The 24,667-nt window shown below is 39.9% G+C and overlaps 2 protein-coding genes across 5 annotated transcripts; both read right to left on the reverse strand.

Annotated features, from left to right (window-relative positions):
• Positions 1–1,261: 1,261 nt before the first annotated feature.
• hnrnpl (heterogeneous nuclear ribonucleoprotein L) lies at positions 1,262–8,549 on the reverse strand. 4 transcript variants are annotated; one of them, XM_051921482.1, is made up of 13 exons: positions 8,382–8,549; positions 7,532–7,650; positions 7,192–7,429; positions 6,983–7,070; positions 6,389–6,483; positions 6,237–6,309; positions 3,399–3,467; positions 3,006–3,295; positions 2,775–2,896; positions 2,458–2,659; positions 2,296–2,353; positions 2,115–2,210; positions 1,262–1,610 (listed from the first exon to the last, which is right to left on the reverse strand). In XM_051921482.1, the coding sequence occupies exons 1-13, from the start codon at positions 8,466–8,468 to the stop codon at positions 1,552–1,554; spliced, it is 1,596 nt and encodes a 531-aa protein (XP_051777442.1). In that variant the 5' UTR covers positions 8,469–8,549; the 3' UTR covers positions 1,262–1,551. The 4 variants fall into 4 exon arrangements, with proteins under 4 accessions (XP_051777442.1, XP_051777441.1, XP_051777440.1 ...); XM_051921481.1 differs by having other exon boundaries at positions 2,296–2,356; XM_051921480.1 differs by having other exon boundaries at positions 3,006–3,298.
• A 7,334-nt stretch (positions 8,550–15,883) lies between these two features.
• Positions 15,884–23,988, reverse strand: cbr1l (carbonyl reductase 1-like). The gene is made up of 3 exons (XM_028825091.2): positions 23,618–23,988; positions 16,715–16,895; positions 15,884–16,595 (listed from the first exon to the last, which is right to left on the reverse strand). Exons 1-3 carry the CDS (start codon positions 23,901–23,903, stop codon positions 16,232–16,234), a joined length of 831 nt encoding a protein of 276 aa, XP_028680924.2. The 5' UTR covers positions 23,904–23,988; the 3' UTR covers positions 15,884–16,231.
• Between the last annotated feature and the right edge of the window lie 679 nt (positions 23,989–24,667).

The following is a 24,667-nucleotide window of genomic DNA, read 5'->3' on the forward strand; positions in this document are numbered from 1 at the left end:
CTTCGGGTTATCGTGTTGAAAGATGAACAGTCTGCCCATCTTCAACTTTGTGGCAGAGGGTAGCAGGCTTTCCTCAAGAATTTGGTGGTATTTTGCCCATCCATTTTTTCCATCTACCCTAACGAGAGCCCCATGCCCTGCGGCAGAGAAACACACCCACAACAGGATGCTGCCACCTTCATGCTTTACTGTAGGTATGGTGAGCTGCACTGGATTTCCACCAGGTGTACCGTGTGGTACGGAGACCAAATAGTTTGATTTTAGTCTCATCTGACCGTAAGACCTTTTTCCACTTGGCATCAGAATCTTCAAGGTGCATTCTGGCAAAGCTCAAACCAGCCACAATGTGGCCTTTCTTGAGAAGTGACTTGTTCCTCGCAACTCTCCCAAACAAGCCACAATTAGATCATTAATCCCAAGGGGAAATTGTAGAGCACTTGTGAAATTGTCACAAATCACCACTCTGCCATCAAATCCCATAACTCCTTCAAAGTGGCCATTGGCCACTTGGTAGCCTCTCTTACCAGTTTCCTCCTTGCTCTTCCATCCAGTTTGGAGGGATGACCGCATCCAGGGAGGGTCCTAATAATACCACACACTTGCCACTTACTATCGATTTTACTGTGCTCCTTGGAATTGATGAAGCCTTTGAGATTTTTTGTATCAACCTTCTGCCTTATTGAGTTACAAATATTATGGGGTGATTATTAATCTTAACATCCAACAGTGGCAGTCACTGATCAAGTTTCAATGATTAAGAACCCTTGACCTTTGCATTGATGCTATGAATTCACAATATAATTCAGCTTTTCATGGTACCCAAGATCTCTTATTGAATGGAAAATCTCCTGAACACTCAACTCACAACAGTACTGCCACTCATCCTTGATCGTTTCATGGCCTGTGTCCTTTGTGGTCATGCACTGCCTTATTAATCCTGGAACCACTGCAATACCCATATTAAATTGGAGATACAAAGTGCAGCAATTATAGAGGGGGAGAAACAAGGATGTCGTCACACGCCCACCACTAGCTTGGCAGGTTGGACCACAAGCATTTTGCAAAAAACAGGATCCTAAAAGCCAAAACTAGCAGAAGGAAGCAAATGGCAATTGTCTCCTTAATATGATGGATAAAACAGATGTGCACATCTGCTCTTAAATTTGACAAGCCCTTTAATATGAATGTATTGTCAAAAGTTCATACAAAAAGCTCCACCATCAGGATGGAGAATAAATTGAAAACAAACATGCCACAAAAGTACACCTGACAACTTTATTTGTAGTGCTGAAACATACACAGCAATAGCCAAGTCAAAATTAAAAAAAAAAAAAAAACCAAGACAGAATTACAAGGGACAATTTGTACAAAACATCTTCTAAAAACTTCAAAACTAACTTTCTGGTCAAATGGGTCTGCTCCGCTGTTAGGAACATATACTGCCTACAAAACACAAATAAAAAAAAAATAAAAAGGTAAAAACAAAGCAGAGTCAGTGGGAGGGCATCAAAGTGGTGGTGGTAGTCTTCTCCAACAAAGGGCACCGACGACTCAGTTTGCATGTTGCGCAGTTGAGAAACACAGCTTGAGGGTATAAGGGTATGGACCATCTGTAAAAAAACATCAACAAAAAGTAAACTGAACAACAACAAGACCCTCTTTTCCAGAGGATCATCACTTTTTCTTAACATGTGCCACAGAGTCAATCAAGTGTACCATTCAAATGTGTGGCAAAAGGCAAGTAAAAGGAAGGTATTTCTGCAATCTAGGGTACACGCTATTAGCCTAACTGCAGAACAAGTGTACCCGATGCATAGAATGCCATTTACAAAGATTAAACTGGGGTTTGACTGTCACAAGTACTAGCACAATCTAAAACACACAAATTATTCCACACACTTTCACTTACTGAAAATGGCAGAATTTGAATGAGCTCTGCTTCAAAATGCTTGAGCTATCTATATACAGGTCAATTTGGACATATTATGGTACCTACTGCTGCCATTAAATACCTCCAGTAAAACAGCCTGGTTTCTCTACAACAACAAAATCCCATACCAACAACATTTATATAAAATAAAAATAGAACCCCCCCCAGAAAAAAGTGAACCTACTAGGGTTCTTCATTTGATAATGGTTCATCAGGGCCAGAGCTTCCATTGCATCATTGATTGATTCCCATTCCAGCAGACCAGAACTACTCCTCTCGCCTAGATCAAAGGAAGCAGAAATAACTAAACTGATCCACATAAAAGCAGAATACAAGCCAATGTCCAAATATTGACAAATACACACTTTTTCCAGAAAACAGCTTCACAGAAGACGGATGCTTCACTCCAAGTTCATCACAGATCTGCTAAAAATGAATAAAGTTCAGTTCACTTCTGTTCAAAAACACATCATAGACAAAGGTTTAATATTTAAAAAAAAAAAACAAAAAACAAATTAAAGACATACTTTGTTAAATATATCTTGAGAAACATCAGGCTGCGCATTAAAGAAATGCAGCACATTACTGGGGTGCTGAATGCGGTTTTTTGCTGCCTGCTCAGGTGAAGTGAAGCGGTTGTTTCGCGTCCCATGAAAGTCTTTAAAACTGTTGCTCCCATCCTCTAACTCGTATGACTGACCTGGCATGATTGCCTGCTGCTTCGAAACACTAAAAATACACACACACACACAATTAGAACATTTCCATCTGGCCGAAGGAACGTAGTTACAGGCAGGGATAGATAGCTGGTATAAATCAGACACTAGAATTCTAAGTTACATACCAGACATTAAGCTTCTGACCAAATAAGAAAGTATTGTTGAGATGTGTGATTGCACGGTCAACAGCAAAGCAATCTCCCATTTCAACCATGGCAGCGCCAGGTTTGCTCTTCATGAACTTTACCTACAATTTAAACAAAAAAAAAAAAAAAATTAAAAAAATTGAGCAGAAGTTAAACTGCAATAGAAACATAATACAAGGCACTACTGAGTAGAACATTTACTGCACATACCCTTTCAACATTACCATACAGGCAAAAGATATTGAAGACCCGATCTGCATTCATCTTGCTTGGCTCTAAGCCATACACCATAAGTACAGGGCTGTCAGCATGAGGACTATACTCTGGAGGTGGTGGTGGGGGTGGAGGAGGATGACCATATTGTGGACCCCCATAACGCTGGCTATGAGCTCTGCGTGGTCCTCCCATAGGGGGACCCATTCTACGACTTTCATAATGAGGTGGTGGGGGAGGGCCATAATTGTCATCATAATGCCCATGGTAACTTCCTTGAGGGCCACCTGCTGAAACATGAACATGAAAGTCAGCAAGACACAAAAGGAAGCAAAAAAAAAAAAAAAACCCACACACAAAAAAAAATTAAAAAAACACACTGCCACTTACCATATTCTGGAGGGTGGTCACCCAGAAGAGCTGGCTGTCTTTGCCTTTTGTTTGGGTTTGAGTTCATCTCTGTAAAGGAAAGAAATGTTATGCCATGGAAGGGAAGGAAACAAAAAAACCCCAACCCCCAGCAGCTATTAAAAGCAGAGGGAATACCCACTCTGTAGAATTAGTATACTGCAAAACACTGATGTGCCCATAAGCCACATACTGGTGTAACGGAGCACAAGTCTACAGGGAAAAAAGCCCCAACAGATGGACACATGAAAAATGAATTATCCCAGAAACTGGTGAAGCTCCAAAAAGCTCCACATTTTGGAGTGCATCTAATCAAGAGTAACAAAACATTTATAAAAATAAATTAATAAAAAAAAAACGAACAGAAAAGCCCCCAAAACAGGTAAGGTTACAGGAGATTTTATTCAGAAATTCAATACCAACAATTAAGAAATCTTGCCACCCAACTCAAAAGCTTCAGCAGCCAGTCTTTTGCAAGCCAACTGCTAAGAGATTACCAAACAGTCAATTCAGCAATGAAAGCCTCCCCAGGGGATGGCACTTTTTCTACAGAAGAACAAAAGTTAAGCTAGGAGAGGTAGCAAAGTTTCCAGTGTTGGTTTACAAGATCTGTTTTCACACACACATCCTTCTGGTTTACAAAAGACTTGAAACATTTTACTTACAGTGGCGTTGTGCCGAGAAGAGGTGAGGTAGGTTGGGGGGAGGATGGAGGAGAGAAGCGGCCCACACACCAAAATGCCGAGTGTGCTTCTCTCACAAATATCTGTAACAGTAGTATGTTTTGCTTTTTTCTGCTTACCATCTGCAATGCCTCAACAGCGAGAGATTTGCACAGTTCTGAAAGATGGCGTCCCATCAAACACAAACGCTGACCCTGCATCACAGGTTTTACAGTCATCAATACAAAACAATTCTCAAACCCAAGATTTGAATTCAAATTTACTAGATAAATCTCATAAAATTAAAGGAAGGGGAAATGGATCTTCAGGATGCTCAGAGTCAGACATGTGGCTATTTGGATGTGCATTTGTGTTGTAATAGGACCATGAGAGTGGTGTTCGTTGTTCAGGTCTGTTGTGTCTTCATTACAGTGGCATCTTCCCGTGCATGACCTGAAATGTGCGCTGTCTCTGCAGTGCAAGCAAAAACCTAGCCCACGGGGCCGGGGAAGTGGAAGTGGGCTGTGTGCCTCTGCTGTCTGTTAGTGGTGATCCCGGTGGGCAGGCAATCATTAGCTGGAGTCACAAAAGCAATCCTGTGTAGCTGAAGTAATAGTGATGAAGACCAGTCAGAAGTGGGCCCCCAAAATGCGGCGTTGCTGTACAGACAAAGCGGATGCATACTCCTTGCACGGCCGAATGTGTGCGACGACATGGACATCTCCGGGTCAGCTGTGCTTTGGTGATTGTTTTGCTTTAAAATGTTTGCTCTGAACAATGTGGTGGCATGGCACATCTCTCTCTTGCCCACCCACTCACTTGCTTGGATGCGGTTTCACAATGCAGTGCTGTAATTAGTTTTGAGTTGATTTGTTTGAAAATGTTCTTCCTGTGACTGGTTGCAGTTCTTGTGGAACTATAGGATGGCATGTTCCTCCTGTTAGGGTGGTGGCTGTTGTCTTTGTCTGCTGTTGCAGTTTTATAGCCTGTGTGTAAACTAGGGATGTGAAGAGCCAAGGGCAACAGGACATCCAGGTCTTTCCTGTGCCAAGGAAGTCCAATATGCTTCCAACTTTTTCTAGGCCCCACCAACCATACCGCAGAAAAGCAAGAGTTAAAATAATAAAAAAAAGGTACCAGATTCTCCTCATTTGTTCCATGTGAAGGCAAAATCTGATAGCCACCTTCATAACCCTGGTCACATCTGGCACAGCTTGGTAACTTCTTAAAACAGAAGATCAGTATGGAACACAAGACCAGCGAATACATTACATAATATCCAAAAACCGCAACAGAACACTGGGCCTGCATCAAGATTAAGGATACAGGTTGACTATGAACAAGGCCAACAGTCCAAACAGCCTTTTTAAAAAACAAAAACACCTTAAGTAAAGAAACCATCATAAATGAAGACACCTTGAAATCCTGATTTAGAATCAATATTAACCCCCAAAACAAGAATTAATACAAACAGTCCCAGTTATTAAAAAACCATTGACTACCAGAATTAAGACAATAGTTCACATCTTTCAGATTGTGTAATCTGGGAGATTGACTTATCAAACATCATTAAAGAAAAACCTCCCATCCCACCATTTTCAGCACCTTGGTGAATATGCCAACCACCACACAGCTAATCCATAAAAAAAAAAAAAAAAACCTATTAGGCCAGGGTGCACTTGGAAGGCCCGGACCTCACTGGCTCTGCACATCCCTACAGTGTACCTGCACCAGAAAAAATGTATCATGTATTGTTAGAAAGAGCTATAATGCCACTAAACCAGACTAAACGATACAAAACTATATAAAAGCTACATGTCTTCAGAGGGCTGACAGTAGGTTAACTGACAGCAGTGGAGTGAGATGCATTATAAAAGCTGGAAACCCAGCATAAACAAAAGATTTGGTTCAATTCATCCGAGTGTTGTTCAAAACCTGTTAAGATGCTACAAGGGGCAGCACAATTTGCTGATCCCATGTGGTTTGTATTTAAAAATAAATAAGTACCCAAACCAGTCTTTTTAGGGATGGCAGCAGCTCTGGTTAGTGGCATTATAACGTGACGTCAGCTGACAGCCCACCCACCCATTTCTTTTGGTGATACCTATAGTCAGACAGACCCTAAAAGGACAACATCCCCTAATATATAAGAAATTACCTTGACCACTGAGATTTGGATTGGTATAGTCCCATGTGTCTTGGTCATTCTTAAATACATTCAAACGCGTTGGCTATGGAAGACGAGAAATAAAGCCATTAGCGGTCTTCAAAATTACACCAAACACACACACACAAAAATCCAACTCTTACCTTAGCATATTCAATTTTAAGGGTGCAGCACCCGGAGTATATATCAGCTCCATTAAGAGAGGCTTTTGCCCTCTGTGCACTTTGAACAGAATCAAATGTATGAACAAATTAAGGAACACAAGGTAAACACTTGAAAGACTAAAACTTCATTTAAATGTAGGGTGTTATAACATTGTACTGAAAGCAATGGGAAAAATTCCTTTAATCAGTTAAATGCATACGACATCTAAAAATGTACTACTTATCCCATGTGGTGTGATAGTGGAGGTAGAAAAACTTCAATCTTAAAATTTTCTGAGAATCATGTACATTTAAAATTGATCAAACTACTCTTAATGTATGAGGGGAACAGATAAAAGAATCCTTTCCATATAAAAGGTAGTTCTAAGTATTAAAAGTGGCAAAATACGTGCAATTAGATTACAAAAATGTTTAGTTCTGTAGGATACTAAATATATGTAGTGGTTCCCAAAGCTATATAAAAAGGGTATGCATCTAAGTTAAGCAGGAACAGTAAGGTGTTCAGACGCTAATTAATTTCAAATAAAATACATCAGCTCTAAAAAAAAAAAAAAAAAAAAAAAAAAAAAGGATATTCAACCATGGCCTGGACACCATTCTTCCTGAAAATGACAATTCTCTGCACTGGTCCGCAGGGGTTGCAGATGGTGTAAAGAACATCCTAATTGCGTGAGGAAAAAAGAAAAAAAAAAAAAGGCTAGTACAGATCCCAATGGAAGTCACCAACACCAATCTACTGTAACTGTAAAATTGTACAAACTGCCTTCAGAAACTGTTCTTACCGTTGTAATGGGATAAATCGGATTCATAACTGTAAGCAACAGCACACTGTTTACACTTCGAGAGTCATCGGAGTCTCCGGGACGAGAAATCTTCTGACTTGTGGAATAGTTAACAAAAGATGGATGTCCAGCAATATAAATTTGATTATCGGAGGCATAGTTTACAGCATTACACGCTCCATTTAAGTCTTCAAATTCAACTAGTGCCTGTCTCTTCTTCGGCATCACCACAACGTAACTGAAAAGATACAAGTTTTTGCTTAAACAACTCACCACAGTGCCAGTCTTTAAACAGTGAGCGGTTTCTTCCCGATTACAAAATCTAAACTTCGCGACTTACCTGATGGGCCCAAACTCCTGCAGTGCCTCCACCAAATCAGCCTCCATTACACCATCGACAAGCCCTCTCACGTGGACAACTGGAGAAGGAAGGGTCTTGTGTGGATCATCATAACCATCCTGTAATAAAAGGTTAAGTGAGAGTCAAAACAATGCAAATAGCCAGTATTCGCCTGCACCTATATTCAAAATAATAACGGCAGATTTTAGCGGTACAGACGTCAGATCACCTTCAGTATTTTGTCTAATTTGATGATTTATGACAACACAGTAACGGGGCGATCCCATTCTGCTTAAAACAAAAGGGGAAAAACGCGTATCCGTACTTATGCACCCTACCGTGACTAGTAAAACTACATTAACCTAAACGGATGCAGACTATAGCAATTCTATTTCTTACTGATGAATGATAAATTAAATAATACACAGAATACGCTTTTATAACAACTTAAAAAAAACAAAAAAACAAACTGCTTGGGGGGGAAAAAAAAAAATCACTGGACGACTGAAGCGCCAGGTGTCGCACAAAGGGATGAAGAATGCGGTGGTGGGGGAGGGGAGATGAGCGGCAAAGAAACACGCGGACAAGCATGCCGTTAAAATGGACAATAAAAACGAAAACAGAGACTAAGCCCTCCAAAATACGCGAATACCAAGAGAGAGAGATATAGAATAAACAAGAAACTCCAGGAGTAAAGCCAAACGCAGTAAAAAAAAAAAAAAAAATGCGAGGTCTTGACGAAGGCCACTAGGCCCGCCCGCGTGGACCCACGCGCCAAAAATGAAAATTCCAGCACAAAGCAGGTCGGAAATTAAATAGCCACATCATTAAATTAAACACAAAAACTTACACCAGCAATTCCATCGTTGTTATTATCGGTCTTCTGTCGTTTGGGGGCACGGCCACCGTCGTTATAATACCTTCCTGGAGCCGCCATCTTCTTTCTTTGCCGTTCACTGCAGTGTGGAAGATGGAGGCACCAAGAGACGACAGAAAAAGCCTCTCTGGCGACTCCGCCCACTTGCGCAAGAAGGCGGAGGCAAAACGTAACACTCTCCCATCAGCCAATCCCCTCGCCCAGATGCTGCTCCCGACGCTACTTCCAATGGAATCGATAACCGGAATCAAAAGAATATAACGGGGAAAAAAAACACCTTTAGGTGTCTATTCTCACCCGGAAGTAATGATTTGAAACGTCTTCGGATTAAATAAATAATAGGGAATCCGCATCCCACAAAAATTAAACAAAAGCTTCCATTGCCTGAAATTAGTTACGCCCGCTTAGCAAATTAATATGATTGGTAAGACCGCTGGCTTTGTCTAACGACGATTGGCCCAAATCGATATCAATCAAAAAAATGCGTTGGCACAGGATGTCTGGGACGAATTTTGAGTTAATAAATAGTTTTAAATTTCACGGTCATAAGGTAAAGTTTTGAAGTGGTCATTATTTCAAGTAAAAAAACATGTATCTAGATGGGACCTTCAAGGAGGCACGACAATATTTTTGTATAAGGATGCAGTATAAATTATTTTTGAAACTGTGGAAGGGTGCACGCAGGGTGGTTTCGTTTCATTAAAAGTAAAAAAAGTGTTTTTAAATGCAGTATTTTTGAAAGTTTCGATGGTGTAGCAATTGAATGCTGGATAACCGCTCTGCCACCTTATTGTTCTAGGAGGTGACTGAAACGTAATTGCTGTGAATTGTTTTTAAAGAAAGCAAAATTGCTCACCATCCAAACTACCGCAGTGCTTACATCAGAATTTCGGGGAGTTTTAAATCGTGCAGCATAATCCAGGACGGCCTGAAGTTGGTGTCTTTTTTAACAATATATGTACCACGGCGCGAACCTCTCATCCATATTGTATGCGGACAATACGAAGGGTTTCCGGCACTGCAACTAACGGCTGTGTAATTGTAATGTATAGATTGTGAGGCAAAATACGCAGATGAAGCCTTATCCCATTTGTGGAATCATTAACATCGTCTTGATTACTTTACAGACAGATTGGAGGGAGTCTTTAAGAAAATATACGATGCCCCCTTTTTGTCCATGCATTTCAGAGAGGCGTTGCATCTCACTGCTTTGCCTCCGAAATCGCACGTATCGTCAGAAGAACTTCACCCAATAGATAATGCAGGGCTATGTCATTCCAATCACTCATTCTGAAAACAATACATTCACAAGTGATTACTAGGATGGTCCCGACAGCCACCAACAGAAAACGAAAGGAGCGCGATGATTGGCGGAACAACTCGACAATTACTCCACTATACACTCCCGTGCTGGGCAGGACGTCTAAACGTGATAATGTCCTATTCACAGCTTGCCATATGTTATTGTCGGGGAAGGGTTGAGCTCCTCTATATAGGCCTCTTTGCATTTGCATAACTGTAATTTAAATAGATTGTTCAAATATTCTTTTTTGAAGAAAGAAATCTGGCCAGAGATAGATTGTTTAAATGTTATTTTTTCTAGAAAGAAATATGTCCAGAGTATTTAAAGATGTACAAAGATATTGCATAAAGGTTAAACCTTCTAAACTAAGGTACAATTCACCATAGAAATCACCCAGAAGATGGAGGTGGATATTGTAGTTACTATGGGAAAAGAAAAAGTACAATAATTAAAATGGGTGGGTTTTGGAAATTTCAGAAATTACAGCATAGGTGCAAAAATAGTAGTTTTGGGATACATAGATTGATATAGCTTGCAAACATAATACAATACAGGGTGGTCCAGATCTAATTATGCAGATCCAGATCGTCTGGATGACTTTGATTTATGCGGGGACGATTCCAGTTCGGCGCGAAGACAATTCTTCATGTCGTCAGTTCGCACACTTCTCGATGGTCCGGGATTTTTCAGGTGATTTTCTATGTAATAAACTTAAGTTATAGCGTAATGAAAATTGCATAATTAGATCTGGACCACCCTATAGAAGCAAGGTAGGCCTGACTCACATTTTTAGGTTTGCAGTTGTAAACTGATATTTGAAACTGACTGAAAAAAAGAGAAGAATGCGTTATTCATGTACTGTATACTGCCATAAGCAATGGGGTATGTACTGAAGATTATTAGATTAAATTAGATATACTTTATTAATTCCCAAAGGAAAATTCAAATGCATTCTCCAGAAAAAACATAAAATTTGCAGATGCTGACTAAATGTACAAAAAAGTTGGGACGCCAGAGCCAGTCAACGCATTAGGCGATAGAGGTGCTGTTTACGGAAGTTAAGGCGCATGCGCCCAACCATCATCCCAAAGTCCTCAATATCCCATCATGCTGACTTGTACACTTTGGACACATGGGGTGCCATTTAGGTAAGAGAAGAGGTGTGTGCTCCGGACACTACAGGGGCTGTTCATCAACCCCTAGAGCACCGTACAGGCCTCAAGCATCCCGGTGGGATGCTGTGTAAAATTTAAATAAAAACAGAATGCAGTATGTTTCTGGCGTCAAATTCAAAAAGAGCATATATTCTTCATAAATCTAAATTTCTCAGTTTCAACATTTGATGTGTTGTCTTTGTTTTATTTTCAGTTACTTATGGGTTTAAAAGATTTGCAAATCACCATGATATGTTTTTATTTATATTTTGCACGGTGTCCAAACTTTTTAGGAAAAGACAATCATAAAAACATATAATACAATAATTATGGGATGTTGGCAGCAGGCAGAAGAGATCCCCAGAAGTACTTCTTGGTACACTGTGAAAGAGCACACACTTCCAGGAAGCACCCCCTGGAGGGGATAGGCAGAATTGTTCATGATGGCATCCAATTTTGCCTCCATGCTCTTTTCCACAATTTTGAATAGGAATATCCCACCCCACTTCCACACTTCAAGATTCTTTACGTGTGCATTTGCATCTGCAGAGTTTAAAGGTGATAACTACATACAACTAACGATAAACATGAAATGAAATACTTGAGTGAATGACATAAACAAATGAAAATTATAAACATCTAATATTGATAATCATATATATTCAGATTTCACATTATTTCTACTAATCACCGATTTCAATTTAAAAAAATTCACTTCCCTGAAAAATTGAGTTTTCTAATGACCATCGACAAAAGCCAAATCTCTAGGAAAAGCAGGATTTGATCTAAAGCAGGAATGTTTTACTCAAGGACTAATTGTAGATAGCATGTTCAAGAATAAGCAGCTAAAGTGACCTAAAAATATTACTTTATCCAAGGCAACTTATAACATTTGAGATAGAATTGGTTAATTTTTTTTTTGTTTCTACAGTTGAACAACAGGCAAGGTGAAGTGACTTGCTCACGTCAGTACCAGGATTTGAACCCACAACCTCAGGGTTTGAAGTCCTAGGTCCAAAGCCTTAACCACTACAACACACTGCCTGTCAATAATATTAGACCTTGGTAAAGAATTAAAAAAAAAAAAAAAGTCAATCTCATATATATATATATATATATATATATATGATTGACCAATGGCACTATAACAGAGGCCCACTGCCTTATAAAATTTACCACGCAAAACTGTATAACACAACTAGTTTAATATAAACCCCAGTAGAATAACCCTTGCACCTATAGCTGCTGAGATAGGATCCCGTCCCAGTGAAGCTTCATCTGATTAAACAGGTCTGATAATGCAATAAATACCCTAAGACAGCACAATAGTGTAATGTCACTGTGTTAAGGGGCATAATTTTAATTTTTCTTCCAGCTCCTCTCTTTGTGGAGTTAGCACATTCTCCCCATGTCTGTGTGGGTTTTCTTTTCCTCCTGTATTCCAAGGAAGTACATGTTAGATTGAGTGGAAACTTCAAACTGGGCAAAAGTGCATAAGCATGCCCTACAACGGATTGGAAACCACTCCAGAGCTGGTTGCTGTTTTGTAGGCATTGTAGGACAAGGATTGTTTCCTGCCTTGTGCCCTGTGTTGGCTGGGATTGGCTCCAGCAGACCCCCGTGACCCTGTTCGGATTCAGCGGGTTGGAAAATGGATGGATGGATGGATGGAAACTGCAAGTGACAGTTAATAAGATGCCTGCTTGTAGAAAGTGTTAACACCTTACCCTGGTGCCTTGTGTATCTTATTTCACAATTATACCAAGGAGTAAGGAAGAGGTAATGGATGTAAGAAAGTGGGATATGCTGATAACATCTGGCTTGGAGACATTTTTTTTAATAATTTAATAATTGTTTGTGAAAATTAGTGGGTGTGCACCAGATGTTTAATATCAGTTCAGCATAAAGTAATTAATGCGAGATTCCTAAATAAACACTGTCTGAAATTAAACGGGACAGGATGAGAACAGTTTGGAAACTGTAGGTGGTGCAAGCCTCAAGTTCTGCACTGAAAAGATGCCACTGCAATTTAAAAGTATTATAACAACATTCTCAAATCTGCTAATTTCAGCTAAAGGTTCCATGGGGCCAGAGCCTATCCCAGCAACATATGGTACTAGGTAAGAATTAGCTCTGGACAAGGCATCAGTAAATTACAGTACACATCCACACAGTGCTAACTGAGAACAACCAGTTCACCTAACACACATACATACATACATACATACAGTACATCTTTGGGGATGTGGTAAGAAAATCCACACTGACATGGAGAGAACATGCAAAATTCACACGGCCAATCTCCAGACCCAGGATTTAAACACACTGATGGTAGATCTATGAGGTATTAGCACTAACCACCACACCATGGTGCTGCACCAAAATATTTATAACAAAAGCAGCACCACTATTAAAATAATCAACCTTGATAAAAGGACGTGTCTGTATATCTATCCAAGTGCTAGGGTTAGAAAAAAACAGGCAAAACATATAGAATAAGGGTAAAAAAATGTTAATAAAATACCAAATCTGGGTCTAAAAATAAAAAAATGGTCTTATCTGCATATTCTGTTGTCCAACGTTATACGCTGGCAACAACAGCAGGGTAGGGACTTTCTTGCACCCGCTCGGGGCTCATGTGCGATGTTTATAACTGTAATGCGAATGACTAATAACTTTGTGTATCAGTGAACTCTGTTGCTCCACCAATACAGGGCAGACTTTACATCCTGCTTGGAAAATGGAGAATACTTGTATGATCAGCTTCAAAAAGCAAGGAAGTTAGAGAGTCTATAATTTTCTGGGTGAAGTTCATATGCCTAACAATTCTGAAGTCCTGTGCACCAAGATGATTCCAATAGCCTTAATTACACATCAGATATGCTCTGCAAAAATATCAGCATAAGTTTATGATTCAAAAGTTCTTCCATTTTCAAATTTGCTTAATTTAACAATAGGGCCACGGGGAGCAAGAAGAAATGGTGCAATCTCCAAAATCAGTGCCTTAAAACGTGTTTAAAAAATCTGTTATTTTAGATATATGAATTTGGCTTTTAACATATTTTTAATAATGGATCTATAAAACCAGTTTTTGTATATGGGATAATACAGTATATAAAGAAGGTGGTCTTCTGTGCAAAGCTAAATACCACTCTCAAAAGAAGTGAAACCAGAAATACATTTCAAATAACTGCAGGGTTCGACTAAGATGATTGTTGACTTCAGGTGCACCCATGCTGTCCAGACCCAACTGCACACTGAGGGCTCTGCGGTGGAACTGGTCATGAGCACATTACTCTATGTGCACCTGGCAGCTGACCTTACTTGGTCAATTAACACCACCTACACAGCAAAGAAGGCGAAGCAGCAGCTCCACTTACTTTGGCAGCTAAAGAACACAAGGCTACCTTCCCCCATTCTACATGGGCACCATCAAGAGCAATCTAACCAGTTGCATCACTGTCTGGTTTGGGAACTGCAGTGTCTCTGACCACAAGGTCATGCAATAGGTAGTACACACTGCAGAAAAGACAGTTGGGTCCTCTCTGCTCTCCACTTAAACATCTTTGTCAAGTGTTGCATCTGCAAAGATTATGGCAATGTGAAGTAGCACTCCACCCTTCCCAGTCTCTTTGTCCAACTTCCATCTGGTAGAAGGTACTGTAACATCCAAACCAGTTCAGCCAGGCACTAAACAGCTTCTACCCCTTTGTGGTCCAGACTCTGTCCTCTGTGCTGCCCACCTGCCCTCAGATGTGCCCCTAGTAGTTAATTTATATGCAGTACATTTGTTCCATTTGTCACTCCTGTTTATTAATTTTTTCTGTTAATATTTATCATTATGTATTTCAAATTACTACCATCTGCTTACTTACCTATTGTTTATTTTTATTTATCTATTATAGTATGGTTCTTTACCTGTCTTGCACTTGTCCTGTGTTTATGTATATTTTGCATCACCGTCCTGAGGAACATTTTTTTATGCCACTGTATACTGCAATGTGGTGTAGGGATGGTATGACAATAAAGCCACTTGACTTGACTAGAAAAATATAAAGCAACATCCATCCATTCATCCATTGTCGAACTTGTAAAATCCAATTTGGGGTCACAGGAACCCATCATGACTGTATCACTTAAAAGAAGTGGTGAGGCGGCCTTCTGCTGTTATGCACCTAAAATCTGGAAGAGCCTGCCAATAAGAATTTGCTAGGCTAATACAGTGGAGCACTTTAAAAAACGGCTAAAAACACATTACTTTAACATGGCTTACTCATAACTTCATTTTAGTTTAATCTTGATGCTCTGTATATTCAATTAATTATCATAACTATTCATGGTGGCTCTAAAATCCGTACTGACCCCAGCTCTCTCTTCTGTTTCTTTTCCCGTTTTTTAGTGGTGGCGACATGCGCCGCCACCACCACTAAACAAAGCACCATGATGTTCCTACATTGATGGATTAAAAGCCAGAAGTCTACATGACCATCATCATCATCAAGTCCTTCGTTGAGAACCTTAAATACAAAGAGGATTCTTCATTTATGTTAGGTAGAATGCCCAGAGGAGGCTGGGTGGTCTCGTGGCCTGGGACCCCTGCAGATTTTATTTTTTCTCTCCAGCCATCTGGAGTTTTTTTTGTTTTTTCTGTCCTCCCTGGCCATCGGACCTTACTCTTATTCTATGTTAATTAGTGTTGTCTTATTTTAATTCTTTGTCTTTTTTTAACCTTTTTTCTTCATCATGTAAAGCACTTTGAGCTATATTATTTTTATGAAAATGTGCTATATAAATAAATGTTGTTGTTGTTATCATGTACCAGACAGAATCTAACATTGGACAGGGTGCCTGTCTTTCATAGGGCACACTCTCCAACATGTACCTGCAATTGGCTAAACATCTTTAAAACACGAGTACCCAGAAAAATGCCATGCAGACTCATGAGACTCAACAATATTTATAAATTCATCTTACAAATATGGTAATTTAGAAAACAAATATAGAACACAGTCATCACATTCATATTTATGTCTGTTTATTTTACTCTTTTTTAATTAAAAAACAAAGAAGGCAAGATGCAGGTTAACATTATTTATAGTTTGCCAGTTCTGGCTCTTGGTTGATTAAAGTAAAAGTCATTACATTTTATTAGATTTACACCCATAGAATCAGACAAGAAACTTTTTTTGTTAAAAGTGTTAAATTAAGTGTTGTTTATTTGTCCCCAAGACCATGACTGAGGTATCCATACAGCTGGAACAAATTAAGTATATCAGCTTAGCCCCCAAAATGTGCCTTCTTTAAGTTCCTAGTACTAGCAACTGTCTCGAAATGTCTGACCGTTTCTCCTTCTCCTTCCTCACACACTACCACTCCTCTACCTTTTTCTCACTTACAAACTGACCATGAGGTTCAGTGAGCCCTGGTGGCAATAAGGCTAGATAAAGGGGGGTCTCTGCACCTTCCTCTGGACTTTTTGGGGCCTTTGGTCCAGCCATGTCAGTTCTAACCCAGCCAGGACAACAGGCATTAACAAGAATTCCATCATTAGGGCGCTGCTCTGAAATCTGGTGCGCTTGGATTCTGGTGAGTACCGTCACCCCAATCTTTGTAGTTCCATAAGCTGTGGAAGGCCAGCCTTTTTCAAGGTGGTCTCCAGCCTTTGCATCACTTACAAACTGCTGCATGAGTTGACAAAGGTCTTCTTCACCGATACTGCTATCTCGGAACCTGCAAAAAGTGCACAAAGCTAGGTAAGACAGGATATTTGAGATGGACTTCTAATCCCCTCAAACAATCATATTCAGTCATTACCAAATTGTCTCAAAATGAAAAAACTGAATACGCACCTGGCCTGCAAAGTAGGACTGCACTGGCACAGTGCCCTCTTACTGGCAATGCTAGAAACATTAACAACACGTCCTTGAGGCTTGACCAAGGGCAACAAGGAGTGCAAGACCTGCATTGTGCCATAAAAATTTGTCTGCATAGTCACCTCTGCTTGCTCACCAAATGGTTCTGTGGCATTCACTATGGAAAGATTTAACAAAAAGCACAAGTCAAAATCTAAAACAATGCGAAACACAGTCCCCAACCCCCCACCCCCCCACCATCCTGCTGGAAAATGGGCAGAGATAATAAAATGAAGGAAAAATGGTGTTACTTTAATTTGAAGCTGGACCACAACATCGAACAAGCTAGGGCTGCACGATTAATCTTTTTTTTCTCATGATAACGATATTTATGACCCACGATCAGTTAATAAATATCGTCGCGATTTTACAGTATAAAGACCAAACTGTTTTTTATGGGCTGAGTTTACGGATTGGGCTGCGTCACTATGACGTTACTGTGTCTAGATTGCAAGCGCTTTCTGAAGCAGTAGAAGTCAATAGCAGCAATAACAGTCAGTCAGAATAAACATATGATGGCGGAGCAACGTGAGTAAGGTGCAGAAGTGCGATCGTTAGTTCCTAAAAAGGGGTCATACTCAGTTGTCTGGAACTATTTCGATTTCGAGGAATGTGATGTTGATCAGGTACGAGTCTTGTGCAAACTTTGGTCCTGTTCCGTGCAAACGTCCCAAGGTAACACAACAAACCTCATCAACCACCTTAAAAGCCACCACAAAGTACACTATCAAGAATTTCAATGACTGAAGGCACAAACAGCAACAACAAAAAATTACCAGCCATCCACAACACAGACAACAATATCAGGGCCATTGTTCAACGCAATACCATATCTGCCTAGCTCACAAAGACACCGGGAAATAACAGAGGCGATCACGTACCATATAGCCAAGGATATGTGTCCAATAACCACCGTGAGCAGTGAGGGGTTTAAAAAAATGATCGCAACACTTGATAAAAGATATAGCATACCCTCACGCAATCATTTTTCCAATGTTGCGCTGCCCTCGCTGTATGCGAAATGCCGAAAAGAAATAGAAAGAGAAATTCTCAGGCTCAGCCTTGAATATTTTGCTGCCACGACCGACTTATGGTCAAGCAGAACTGCGGAACCGTATTTGAGCTTGACAGTTCATTTTATTGACAGCGAGTCTGAGATGAAAAGCAAGCTTTTGCAAACTTCGTTTTTCCCACAAGACCATACAGCGGAGTTTATTGCAGTGGGCCTCAAAGAAGCGATGTCCGCTTGGGGCTTGGTGGAAGAAAGACTTGTGTGCATCACAACGGACAACGCAGCTAATATGATTAGGGCAGCATCTGTGAATAACTGGCCGAGGCTACACTGCTTTGGTCACAGACTTCATTTACCAAAGGAATAATCGTCATTATTAATCGTGATAAAAATTTTGAGCAAAATAATCGTGATAATCATTTTTTCTATTATCGTGCAGCCCTAGAACAAGCCCATTTGCTCGCCAAATCACAACAATTAAATCTTTACAAGAAAATTCGGTTCATAAAATTGAAATCCTTAAAAAATATTGGATTTACAAAGCCCTACCAAGTCTACTATATAATAAATGCTACTCTGTGTGTGTAGCCGGTCCCTCCATGCAATCTAATTGGTCAGTTTGGCTTTGGTGGCTCAGTGGTAGGAATGATGACAGGATGCGTTAGGGATACAAAATTCAATCCCAGACTGTGACAATTATTTAAAAAAATAAATAAATAAATAAAAATGGAGAATTTCAATAACAACAAAGCAAATAACTTACCATAAGGACACTGGGTAGTGAAATATTGATGAGACTTCAAAAGGTGAGAAGTACTCAAAAGAACAAGAATGATGTAAGTCAAAATGCAGACAGGAGGTGAGCAATGCACCTTGAAATGACAGAGTCTGAGAAGCAGGCTTTACAAGAAAGAAAGAAAGAAAGAAAGAGAGAGGTTGAGACACACAAGAATCCCAAAGAAAGGCATAGGCGAAACTTTGAGAGTAACTCATACAGGAAGAGAATGGAGACACATGAGAATGCCAAGCAGTGACGTAGGGGAATGCTGCAGGTACATGGAGGGCAACACAGGTTGAGGTAGACGAAGATACAGAGGAGAAGTGCAAGAGGAATGCAACAGGTACACTTCGAGCAGGAGAGGTTGACACACCTGAAGATATTGAGTCAAAGCACAGGGACAGAGATGCTAGAAATATCTCCCTCAGCCACTGTTTTTACATGGCTGAAGAGTTAAGAAAAGAGAGGATATGAAGATAATGATAGCTGGTGAGGTGTGTAATTGTAATACAAGAAACAGTGACTAGAGAGGTCCTATATACTGCATTTACATGCACTTTAAGAAGCCGGTTATTCACAGAAACCTGGTTTGTAAAATGCTATGTATACCCTATTCCAGTTAGAGAAACTGGGTTAACACATGTAGAATTCTTCTTAAGTAACCCAGTTATGTGGTCATGTAAACCCTTAACCGGGTGACAGTTAAGGATTTCCTAGCCTGTGCAGGTCTTTGCTTGACACACACACACACACACACACACACAGCGGCCATAAGAAGAAAACAGGGAAAGACTCCACAAAGATAAATTTCCTGAGGCAAATTATTGGATGATTGCATTATTCTTTTGCCCGGTTAAAATAATGTCTCCATATTTCAGAATTTGCTAAATTTATGGTGATACAGTGCTAAATTCTGCAGTGCAACCTCAGGAGAGGCAGGCTCCATGCTTGTTTTCAGATTAACGGCTGCCATTGATGATGTTTAATATTTTCAGTTCATTTTTATGGTATTAGAGCTCCATAAGAGGATTTGCGTATGTAAACAAAGTTTTATTAGAAACCTGGTTATTTATGTTATCCCGTACATGTAAACGCATTCAGAAGTAACACGGGGGCAGGGGAGTGGGGTGTGGTAGAGGGTGGCCCACGAAAATGTGGCCTTACGTGGTGAAGAGAAAAATGATCAGATTTGGTACTCACATTTACAGTGGTGTGAAAAACTATTTGCCCCCTTCCTGATTTCTTATTCTTTTGCATGTTTGTCACACAAAATGTTTCTGATCATCAAACACATTTAACCATTAGTCAAATATAACACAAGTAAACACAAAATGCAGTTTGTAAATGGTGGTTTTTATTATTTAGGGAGAAAAAAAAATCCAAACCTACATGGCCCTGTGTGAAAAAGTAATTGCCCCCTGAACCTAATAACTGGTTGGGCCACCCTTAGCAGCAATAACTGCAATCAAGCGTTTGCGATAACTTGCAATGAGTCTTTTACAGCGCTCTGGAGGAACTTTGGCCCACTCATCTTTGCAAAATTGTTGTAATTCAGCTTTATTTGAGGGTTTTCTAGCATGAACCGCCTTTTTAAGGTCATGCCATAGCATCTCAATTGGATTCAGGTCAGGACTTTGACTAGGCCACTCCAAAGTCTTCATTTTGTTTTTCTTCAGCCATTCAGAGGTGGATTTGCTCGTGTGTTTTGGGTCATTGTCCTGTTGCAGCACCCAAGATCGCTTCAGCTTGAGTTGACGAACAGATGGCCGGACATTCTCCTTCAGGATTTTTTGGTAGACAGTAGAATTCATGGTTCCATCTATCACAGGAAGCCTTCCAGGTCCTGAAGCAGCAAAACAACCCCAGACCATCACACTACCACCACCATATTTTACTGTTGGTATGAAGTTCTTTTTCTGAAATGCTGTGTTCCTTTTACGCCAGATGTAACGGGACATTTGCCTTCCAAAAAGTTCAACTTTTGACTCATCAGTCCACAAGGTATTTTCCCAAAAGTCTTGGCAATCATTGAGATGTTTCTTAGCAAAATTGAGACGAGCCCTAATGTTCTTTTTGCTTAACAGTGGTTTGTGTCTTGGAAATCTGCCATGCAGGCCATTTTTGCCCAGTCTCTTTCTTATGGTGGAGTCGTGAACACTGACCTTAATTGAGGCAAGTGAGGCCTGCAGTTCTTTAGACGTTGTCCTGGGGTCTTTTGTGATCTCTCGGATGAGTCGTCTCTGCGCTCTTGGGGTAATTTTGGTCGGCCGGCCACTCCTGGGAAGGTTCACCACTGTTCCATGTTTTTGCCATTTGTGGATAATGGCTCTCACGGTGGTTCGCTGGAGTCCCAAAGCTTTAGAAATGGCTTTATAACCTTTACCAGACTGATAGATCTCAATTACTTCTGTTCTCATTTGTTCCTGAATTTCTTTGGATCTTGGCATGATGTCTAGCTTTTGAGGTGCTTTTGGTCTACTTCTCTGTGTCAGGCAGCTCCTATTTAAGTGATTTCTTGATTGAAACAGGTGTGGCAGTAATCAGGCCTGGGGGTGGCTACGGAAATTGAACTCAGGTGTGATACACCACAGTTAGGTTATTTTTTAACAAGGGGGCAATTACTTTTTCACACAGGGCCATGTAGGTTTGGATTTTTTTTCTCCCTAAATAATAAACACCATCATTTAAAAACTGCATTTTGTGTTTACTTGTGTTATATTTGACTAATGGTTAAATGTGTTTGATGATCAGAAACATTTTGTGTGACAAATGCAAAAGAATAAGAAATCAGGAAGGGGGCAAATAGTTTTTCACACCACTGTACATGTGCGTCAATACATCTCTGTGCCCGTTTCATCATGTTCATGTACACTTTTTGCAACGTCATGGGATCCATTCTGTGTATCGCATTTTCAATGTTCAACTTAAGTTCATTTACAGTCCGCGGATTTGTCTCATGCACACAGCCCTTTAAATGACCCCACAAGAAATAGTCGCACGTTGTTAAGTCAGGTGATCGTGGAGGCAATAAACTCTTGCTAATAATCCTTTCGTCAGGTAAATGCTCCCAAATAGTAGACATAGATATGGGAGAAGTATGGCAAGTTGCACTGATCACTTCAGTACACTGTCACCACAAAAGTGGTTTCCAGGGGTCAGGCAGCAAAGAAACAAAGCAGGCGACATGACCGCAGCTGTCTATCCGGCGGCAGACGAGCCAGGAGTCGTCTAGGTGGATGCGGAACACTTCTTCGTGGGCCACCCTGTAGCAGTAGATTTTGGTGTCATTTATGTTAGTTATATTTTGATTAGTCCGATAGATAAATAGTCATACATTGTGCATTTGCTAATATTCTTTGTAGAGAAAAGCCAAGCAAAATGACACCTAAATACAACGAGGACTATTAAATTTATTTTAGGTAGAATGCCCAGAGGGGACTGGGCGGTCTCGTGGCCTGGAAACCCTGCAGATTTTATTTTTTTCTCCAGCCGTCTGGAGTTTTTTGTTTTTTTTGTTTTTTCTGTCCCCCCTGGCCATCGGACCTTACTCTTTTTCTATGTTAACTAATGTTGTCTTATTTTAAATTTCTTGTTTTGTCTTTTATTTTTATTTTCTTCATTATGTAAAGCACTTTGAGCTACTTTTTTGTATGAAAATGTGCTATATAAATAAATGTTGTTGCTGTTGTTGCTTATTGGCTAACTAAAAAGATTACAATACATTCATAATGGCTAACACGGTACAACACCCCAGTACTACTAATATTCTTTGATAACAAAAACTTTATTTAAATGTTTTGAAATTTGATATTAAGTAGATTATTATTATTTAAGTATGTGTTAATCATATTTAAAAACGTAATAATATTTAGAACAAATATCAACTTAAAACAATTATTTTTTACATAGGCTATGCTGATCACATCAAATACTGCTCAATGTAATCTACTACCTGTCTTCAACATATATGCGTAGCTAGCTATATTTAACTGGAATAAGCAGGTTTGAGAGAGTTCCCAACAGGATTAATTAAAGCAGGCTGTTGCAATCAGTTTTGCTGATCACGGTTTATTTGGTAGGTACGGTAAATGCGACCAACTTTAAGAACGATACAGCTGTTCATACTTGTAGCAGAGTATCTGTTTATGGTCCAGTCCATAATATGGGCGATCAGCCATGGATGGTTACGCAAATCTATCATGATTTCTACACTTTTTAGAAAATTCTCCATTGCTTTTTATATAGTAACTATACAAGTATGTGAAGAGTGCATCACGTGCGGTTATTTGCGTTTTTCTAGTAATTCAAATGAAGTCAGGTCATTTAAAACATTCTTTCTTATCATGGCGGCGGAGATTGGCGAAGTGTTGCGAGTTGGACAGACATACTAAAGTAATCTGTACAAATGACCATACTATATATACACAGTATATAGTACACAGTAGTTTAAATGATAAAAAAAAAAACTTGATTAAGCTGCTTCGAGAATATTCCGTCATATCACTTATATAATATACACAGTAGTATCATTCACTTGCATACGCCCACATCATTCTCCCGAGAACCACTTAGCACAAACTTCACTCGCAAAGCAAACTACAGATCAATACATGAAATTAAACAATGCTTCAATGATAAAAAAAAAATGGGTACATGTAATGACTGATGTCCTTGTTATTCTTTGAACATTAAAAGTTTTGGATTGCGAAACGTGCTTGAGCATTACCACCATCATGTAAAACGTTAAAAAAATCCTAAACAAACTGCCGGTTTCAGAAAGGTAAAGAATATCCTACAAATATACTGCATGCGTAAGTATAGCTCTCTTTCTCAGGGGTGGGGGTTGATTTGTTTTCGATCTTATTTTTGTAAAAAATTATTTATTTGTATGGAATGTTGTGTGATTTCAATAAAATCAATAAAAAAAGTATAGCAACATGTAGATTAGAAGTCATAAATCATTTAAGCATGCACATGGTATAAAATTCACTAAAAACCTAAGAAAAAGACACCGGGCACCCCGTCATTCTCCCCCAAACCCCTTGGGCACCTTTAAAAGCCATCCCCGCGTTGTTCACCAACACGTTGACGCCCCCATAGTTCTGCAGCAGGTGGTCGTGCAACCGCTGAACGCTGACAGGATCGCAGATATCTAGTTGATGAAATAAAGGATTAAATCCTTCCTTTCGAAGTGCTGCTACTGCTTCCAAACCAAGCTGTTCGTTACGGGCGGTTAACAGTACGTCGCCAGGATAAGGGTGCTTACACAGCCCCCGGACAATGGCGAGTCCGATCCCCTTGTTAGACCCAGTAACCACCGCCACTTTACGAGACATGGTGCGAATGATAGCTCTCTTGTCCGACCGCGCGGGGTCAGTGTGCACAGGGGGCGCAGTGTTTGCTGGGATGGACTAAGGTCACATGAAGGTGAAAAAAACAAGGAAATGAATTAAGTAAAAGAGTGGCGGGGGAGGAGTTCAAAAGACAACTGCGCTACTAACAGGAAATCAATCACTTATTAAAATTACAGGAGTTAACGCGGACCGACTGTGAAATCAAAGCCCAGAAACGAATAATGGCGCGCTTAAGCGGGGTGGTTGATGGGATTTGTAGTTTTGTGGTACAGAATTGCGCAGGGGCACACGGGAAAACAAAGTTGCATGATCTCCGCTCGAAGTGATGACTCCCAGTACAGTATTAAATAAATAACTGATTTGTTTCGAACCTATTTTTGTAAAACTTGATTTATTTGTATGCAATGTTATTTGATTTAAATGAAACTAATAAAATAAAAATAAATAACGGAGACATCAAAATCTCTGATAGATAACTGACAGTTAAGTGAAATTTGTAATAATAATTATCATCATCATCCAGGTCCTTCCAAAACATTTCGGATTGAATAAATTTTGCCATGTTATTTTCTGACCTGACCATGATCGTGGGGGGCTATGGGGGGTTGTGTGGGGTGTGGAGGATGCAGGGCAGGAACAAACCCTGCCCTGGACAGGATGCCAGTCCATCGCAGGGTGTTGCACATACAGTACACACACACACTTACATACCAATTTAGTGTTGCCAATTCTCCCAACCTGCATAT

This window comes from Erpetoichthys calabaricus, chromosome 18 (assembly GCF_900747795.2).
Source record: "Erpetoichthys calabaricus chromosome 18, fErpCal1.3, whole genome shotgun sequence".
NCBI lineage: Eukaryota > Metazoa > Chordata > Cladistia > Polypteriformes > Polypteridae > Erpetoichthys > Erpetoichthys calabaricus.